At 40.7% G+C, this 7,603-nt stretch overlaps 2 protein-coding genes across 2 annotated transcripts in view; one reads left to right on the forward strand and one right to left on the reverse strand.

Moving 5' to 3' along the window:
• The window catches only part of HAUS6 (HAUS augmin like complex subunit 6), a 42,154-nt gene extending 40,609 nt beyond the window's left edge, over window positions 1-1,545 (forward strand). Inside the window, exon 17 of the mRNA XM_032880518.1 lies at window positions 159-1,545. Within this exon, the coding sequence (XP_032736409.1) occupies window positions 159-244 (86 nt within the window). The 3' untranslated portion in view covers window positions 245-1,545. The remainder of the gene's footprint in view (window positions 1-158) is intronic.
• Window positions 1,546-5,335: 3,790 nt separating this feature from the next.
• Window positions 5,336-7,025, reverse strand: RRAGA (Ras related GTP binding A). The gene has a single exon (XM_032880519.1). The coding sequence runs from the start codon at window positions 6,756-6,758 to the stop codon at window positions 5,817-5,819; it is 942 nt and encodes a 313-aa protein (XP_032736410.1). The 5' UTR covers window positions 6,759-7,025; the 3' UTR covers window positions 5,336-5,816.
• Window positions 7,026-7,603: the final 578 nt, after the last annotated feature.

The raw sequence follows: 7,603 nt of genomic DNA on the forward strand, positions 1-7,603 counted from the left end.
ACCTCAGTGAGAATAATGGTAAGTTTCATCATAATTTAGTTGCACGTGAACATTTTACTTACAAAGACTGAAATTTGCTATTTGGAATCTGTCCTATTTAATTTTTTTCTTTGTAATGTTTGATTATCCTTTTCTCTTTTTTAAAATCACCTTTGCAGAAGAAGAAATCTTGAATAAGAGCCTTGAGGCAAACGAATTTCCGTCAGACTTTAGAAGAGATGAAGCAGAAGCCCAGTCAATTTAACTATGATGTACCTAAATTTAAAGCAGTGTCACAGGCTAAAAACGGATTTATAATTTAAATACACGTTGGAAGTATAACTCTTTTTCAAGGTCTAAAAAATCCTAAATAATGTCTTTTATTTAGCAAACAATAGTTTTTAGGTAAAGAAAAGTATGTTTGGATTGTCTCCTTGAATGGATCTAGGGTTAAAATGGGAAGTATTTGGGAAGCAGATATCAAGTTTTGTGAAGCCATTTTGATTCCTTGAATAATTTGTAAGCATTAATAGTCAAGTATTAGTTTAATTTGTTATAATTTCAGTTGATTAGCAAACATGAGTGGGTTTTGACACACTTTTATTAACTGGTTAACATAATAACCATTGAATACTGATCTTTCATTTTAGGGAAATACATAACTTATTGTTTCTTTATGGAACATTATAGTACTAACCAAAAAAAGTGAGAAAATAGTACCTTGGGATATGTAGTCAAGGTGAGAAAAGTTTAAGTTTGGGAAAGCTCTAAACAGGCATAATGATTGTTTAAGTAGTAGGTTGGTCCTGGAAAATGTTTGATGGAATAAAGTGCATGTGATGATAAGTGAAGACTGGGGCAGAATGAATTTAGAAAAAAGGAAAAAGATGGAAAATGACTAGACACTTTTAAGGAACACTGTCAAAATATAAATCCATTCAATGGGTTGTACAGCAGATTTATATTTAGTCTAATTTAGACTTTGAGAATTTAATTTAACCCTAGTTTTATATTTTAACAGGAAAAAATGTAAATTAAAAATTTGTTAGTCTCTGTTTACTGTTGTTGGTTTATTTGGGGGGCATGGTTTTTAGGGAAAGCAGATAATTTTTATTGTTTTACTTCTCAAAAACCATCAGTATACCACGGACTATGCATAGCTTCAAAGTAACTTAAGAAACTGAATTCGGGGTGCCTGCTCAGTGTCACAGTTAAGTCATTGATGAAGCTAAGACTTTGACCCTGTTTTCCTTCCTTAATATACCACAAGACCTTCTACAAGTAACTGAAAGGCCAGGATAAAAGGATATGGCCACAGGAGTTGGCCTCCTGTTGACCTTGTGGACTGAATTGGAGACAGAGGTGAGACCTCTCATACAGTAACTTGCCTCACTCTGTCGTGACCCCTGGCTGAGAAAATGGCTCATCTCTACCATGCAAGTGTATACATGCCTTTGTGAACCAGGAGCAATGAGCATGCACGGGAAAGGTGATAGCACTTAACGGTACCCCAATTCTTAACCATCAAAACCTTGTCCATTTGTCAAGAAACTGGTCAGGAGGAGGCAGAAGTTGAAGGGGAGAGTACTGGAGGTGGATGGGCTCAATTGTTCATCTTTTTTCACTCATTTTGGGCTTTTGCTAAGTTGTTTGATCAGTTTGAAGGTCAGTCTTTTTGAGAGAAAAGAGAAGAAAAGCACATACAACTCCCTTAATTGCAGGCGAAAAGAAAGAAGAGCAGTTTCTTCTAGGGTGCTATATTCCTGTTATTAATACAACAAATCAACGACTATAGATCTACTGGGAAACTATCCTCCAGTCTGCCATAAGAAAGCCCACTAACCTGTAAATCCAAAATTAATGTATTAGGGAGGAGGTAGGGCTTTTAACATCCACAATGTGCCAGGGCCATTCCTAGACATTTAATACGTACTGTTTCATTTAATTGTCATAACTTTAAGGTAGTGGTTATTCTACCTATTTTACGGACAATGATACTGAGGCTAGGGAGCTTAAGTGACGTGTCTAGGGTGGACTCAAGGGATAATCTGGGATACAACCTAAAAGCTGTAGATTCTGTAAGTCTAAAATGGGGATTAAGAATCCCCATTTAAATATGCTTCCCTGGTAATTCTTAAGTTCAATACTAAGATTGAGAAGCACTGCTGGGGAATATAGAAGTCACATTTAGCCTTGGGGTACCTTAAAGAAGCAAGTGTATTATTATATATGTACTGCTTTAGAGGTTAATTGATAAGATAGTTCAAGTTCACCAGTAAGGGTGGGAGGCCCTTAATTACTGAGAATCAAAAGATCAAAATGTCTCTGGACAGTATGGATTTATAAAAATCATACTGTTAAGTCATACCTGGAATAGGCTGGGAGTTTTGGCATGCTTTCCTGTCCTTTATATGACAGGAGTATTAACAAAAATAACTCCGATTTATCATTTTCTCCTAAACCATTGTGATTATGACCTAACTACCTTCAGGCTCTTCCCTCTCCAGTATTGTCTGCATAGCTACCTTTTTGACTTTAGGACACTTAGGATCACCTAGTTTAAAATTCCATTAATCGTTTATTGCTAATTCCAGAATAGAGTTAAAATTTAAAGGCATATAATCTCCCCTATGTAGATTCCTCTATTTCCCTTCCACTATTGTTTCCCATTTTTTTTACTGAACTACTTTTGAGTGTGGTTCTTTAGAAATTTTAATTCACAATTATAGCTGTCCTTTAGGGTTCAGACCAAATGTAACTTCCATGTTGAAGTCCTAATCTGTCCCTTCCATATCCATGGATTTAGCCCTTCTCTAAAATCTGTAGTTTATCTTTTATTCTTTTAGTGTTTTTCACTTAGTGCTTTTATCATATTTTATGGTTGTATGTATGTGATCTTTCCAGTCATACTGATGATACACATATGGACATACCTATCTTTGTAGATATAGGAGGTATGTGTCCACACAGACATATTCTCAAGGGCCATGGATCATCTTTAGCAAATACTTAAGTATTGGAATTTTTTTTTTTTTGCCTCCTATGTGATGGGATTAAAATGATGGTAGAGGGCTACTTCATTGCTGTAAATGTACTTTTTCTCATTACATTCATTGCAGATTATACAGAATGTACCTCTTATTCACTATTTGTAAGGTAAAGGTGTGTAAATTGACTTTTTTTAAAAAAAAGGTTTTATTTATTTATTTGACACAGAGAGATCACAAGTAGGCAGACAGGGAGGCAGAGAGATAGGGGGAAGCAGGTTCTGGTGGAGCAGAGAGACCAATGCAGGGCTGGATCCCAGGACCCTGGGATCATGACCTGAGCTGAAGACAGAGGCTTGTTAACCCACTGAGCCACCCAGGCGCCCCTGTAAATTGACTTCTATGTCAACTGGAAACTTTAGTAATGAATGACAGAATGTCCTAATTGTTTTAAATGTTTAAAGAGGACAAGTGTGATACTTAACATGAAAAATGTTACCAAGTGGAATAGGAGTATTTGAGGCTAAAAAACAAAAACATTTTGGGGGAAATTAACTGAAAAAAAAAAAATACAAGTATTTTGAAACCATTTTTTACCATGATCTATGAAGTCAGTTTTATCTAAGGGTAAAAACAGGAATTCTTGAGAACTTTATATAGGAAACCTTATTTTTTTCCCCTAGTCTTAGAATTCTAAAACAAAGTAAATATTTAAGGACATTTTCCATAATGTAAAAGTACTTGCAAAGGTAAAATTCTCTTTCACATTATCTTGTAGATACATAGTTGCTTTCCCCTTGGGCACTGTGCAAGTCCACACGCTTTATTTAAAATATTTGTGAGTCCTCTATGGGACTATTTGTAAATATGTTCTTTGTACTATAGTCTTGAATAAACAATATACCACCTGGCTCTGGAATTTCCTATATAATATCAGAAGGAAGCATGCCCTACAATCCTAGAATGATCACATACAAAGCTCCACCGGTAACTTAATCAACAAAAGAAATTTGAGAGGTTAAGTGATTCAGGTAAAATTATTTTGTTACTGCCATTTTAATTAGATTTACTAAATGTGGTATTTTACCACATTTTAAAATGCTTTTAAAAAGGAACGCTTAAGTTTTTAACATCTGGAGTCTTTTAACTTACTGCCAAAGGCCCTCCATAGAAGTTTAGTAACTTAGATCTGAATAGCTTCTTGCTCTTCATGGGTAGGGACATCATTGTCATCCACAATCTCTGCTCTAAAGGCCTGGAAAAGCTAAACTCTGTTAACTTCCATTTAATGTCTGTATTCAAAGGAAATGTGCCTTATAAAATGGTGAGAAGAGTGGATCACAGGGATCTCTTGGCTCTAAAATACTTAGATTTCATTTAAAAGCATAACGCAGTTGGAATAGGATACTTTAAGTGTTTTCTGATTTCTCTTTACTACATTGGCAGTCCACATTAGGAACCTTAGTATCCTTCCCTAGAAACTGGCAATCTAACACTGATTCAGTATTAACCAATTTCCAGATAGATAAAGATGAGGAAGTGAATTTGCCCAAAGTGAACAAAAACATCGTTCTTTGAGAAGTCACTTAACTTTCTGAGCTGCAGTTTCCTTAATCTGTAAAATTTGGGGAATTATAATAAGGTGCAGTGTATACCTGAAAAGCTAAGATTTTAGGATGAACTTTTCTGTCAGTGGAGGAAGAAGTGAGTGACGGTCAGGAAAGAGGTAGGTCTGTAATCTTACTATCTAGGTTCAGCTGCATAACCTTATCAATAAGATCTATTAAAATTTCTCACCTATTAAGTTTTCTCACCTATTAAGAAATAAAAGTAATCTACCTCAGGTTGTGGATTAAATAAAATAATACACATCAAGTATTTAAGAGTACCTGGCATTTAGTAAGGGCTCAAACATTTAGCTAGGCTTCAGTGATTTGGGAGTAGGGATTTATTTAAGTGGGCAGGGAGGAGAATGGCTCTGGTGGTCCTATTTATAGCTGACACATAGTACTGAGTATGTCAGGCACCATTCTAAATGCTTTCCATGTTTTAATTTATGTGTGTGTGTGTAACAATCCCATTAGTGCTACTCTTACCCACATTTCGTAAATGAGGACAGCAGAAATGAAATTAAGTACCTTGCCCAGTTCACAAAGAGCAAGCAAGTGAATGGAGAATATGAACTCAGATGGTCTACCCTCAGAGACCCTACCCTTAGTTGCTCTACTTACAGCCCCTATTCACTATCACTAAGGTGATAGGGACTAGATCACACAATTAAAATTTACCAGTTAAGCATTACTTTTGGGCTATCGGACTCTTTGGGTTTACATACTAACCACCTTCTAATTATTTCAAATAAGACCATATTTTAAATTGCTAACAGCAAATGTTTATTCATGATTGAAGCCAAGAAGGATTTATAAATGCATTTTAATACCTTGCTGATAAAATAGTAACATTCCATCTTCGCAGTCTTGTAAGGAATACAGGAAGATACTGTAAAGGCTTTAATGTGTATATCTATTATAACCCGGTAATCAGAACACACACATACACGCGCGCGCGCACACATACACACACACACACACACACACACCACCTACTTTAGTGTTGCACCATACCAACTTTTCAGAAAGGCCATCTCGAAGCTCTACTGGATAGCGGAGTAAATAGCGTTCACGGTTCAAAGACGAAGGAGTAGGGGAGAGATGAAAGTAGTTAAGCAGCACACATTTCAAAGCCCACTTTTAAGCACAGGACATTATGAATATTAAAAAGAAAAAAAAGATGCGGGGAGGAGGTGGGGAAAGGCAATTCAGCATTTTCAGAAAGGGCATTTGGCAATATTCAACGCATCAGAAGGCTGTGCTTGGGACCATCCACTCTCTCCAGCTTCTCAAAGTGTTTCCTGGCATTGCGAATGTTGATCAGAGTAGCTGCAGAAGGGATCGACGGATCCGACATAACCACCATCACGTACGTGTTTGACGTGAAGATGTCGATGAAAGCAGCGAAGTTAGAATTCCGAACCTCCATGCTCTGGAAAGAAGCGGCTAATTTACTGCAGCTCAGCTTGAACTGTTTAATGATGTTGCTGATCTTCTCGAACCGGTGGACATCGCGCTGCTCTTTGCACTGGTAATGGGAAATGACCAAGAACGTGGCTCTCTCGAACAGCAGGACTTCGTCGGCCTCGATAATTTGGGCAAAATTCCTTAGGTTCATCTCCAGCTGCTGCACATTGGGAATCAGCTGATAGACAATACTGGACCAGGCTTTGTAGAGCGTTTCGTCCCAGATGGAGGTTCGAAAACAAGCGCATTCCAGAGGGCGAGACAAACGCCTCAGGTCTTCCTCTCGCTCTTTAAAAATCAGGTCACGCTGATCCTCCTGAACCAGATCCATTTTGTGCACCAGGCAGAAGATTTTGGCATCCGGAGAGTTCTGGAGGATGGCCTCCAGACACGACTGGTAGTAATGCATGTCCTTTTCCAGTTCGCGGCTCTCCACGTCAAACACGTAAATCAAAACCTCGACGTTACGGAAGATGTTGTCTCGCTGGCTGGTGAAGTAATTTTCCATGAAGGTGTCCTGACCGCCACAGTCCCACAGGTTGAGCACCAGGTTGCCCAGGAATCGGACGTGGGAGTGCTCCACATCAATGGTGGCACCCAGGCGCCGGGTGTCGCGGGCGATATAATTTGCAAAAATAATCGACCGCATGCTGGTCTTGCCCGACCCGCTCTTCCCCATCAACAGCACCTTCTTCTTCATGGCTGTATTTGGCATCACCCGCAGGAGCCGCCGCGGACTGGGCCTCAGGGCGCGGCCTAACTGCAGCGCGGAGGGAGGGCGGGGTCGGGGCTGGCGGGCTCTCCGCAGGCCGGGCCGCGCCGCTGTACGGTCGGGGCAGCCGAGAGCGAGATATCTGGGCTGGAAAAGCCGCGGCGGGGCGAACTCTCCCTCGGAGGCGAGCGCCCTGGGCGAGGCGGCTGCAGAGCTTCGGAGAAGAGCTCACCTTCCGGAGAACCGAGCCGCGGCGTCCCGGCGGCCACCCACTTCCGGCGGCGATCTCGCGAGAGCGTCCGCGCTCGGCGCTCAGGGCCCAGGGATCTGTGAGAAACTTGCTCTTTCAATGAACCCGAGCTGGGGCCACCCGAAGGGTAAAAAGCAAAGGGAATCCAGTGCTGTGGTGTCGCTTTTCCTCTTTTAACTGGTTTACAGTTGCAAGATGTACGTGTGCGGTCGTTTGGGAGAATGCTGCCATCTCGTGGCCACATCTCCCCCCGCCCAGCACCACACAGCTCGCTTTCAGAGCGCGGAGTGCTCGCTGGATTTCAGTCAGGGCGGCGGGCTGGTGAAGGGCCTCAGCTAAGCGAGGCCTCCTCAGATTCCCTGGTTGCTGCGTACGAGGGCACGGTAAATGAACACTGCAGATGAGGAAGGGGGAGACCTGGGAAAGTTAGGTGACTGAGATGTACTGACTCCCACTTAGTGATTTTTCCACTTGGAAGCGAGTTCCTTTCTCACAGCTGCTTTGGCGGTAACCCAGGCTTCAGAATTTGTAATGAGAATCCCAAAGCTCCGGGAAACGACGGTAGGGAAGCTGGTAGCTCAGTCCTCACGATAACCCT

Source organism: Lontra canadensis, unplaced genomic scaffold, assembly GCF_010015895.1.
Source record: "Lontra canadensis isolate GAN:19392208 unplaced genomic scaffold, GSC_riverotter_1.0 scaffold70, whole genome shotgun sequence".
Lineage (NCBI taxonomy): Eukaryota > Metazoa > Chordata > Mammalia > Carnivora > Mustelidae > Lontra > Lontra canadensis.

Coding starts and splice junctions, on each gene's coding strand:
- RRAGA (XM_032880519.1), bottom strand. CDS start 6,758: ATGCCAAATACAGCCATGAAGAAGAAGGTGCTGTTGATGGGGAAGAGC.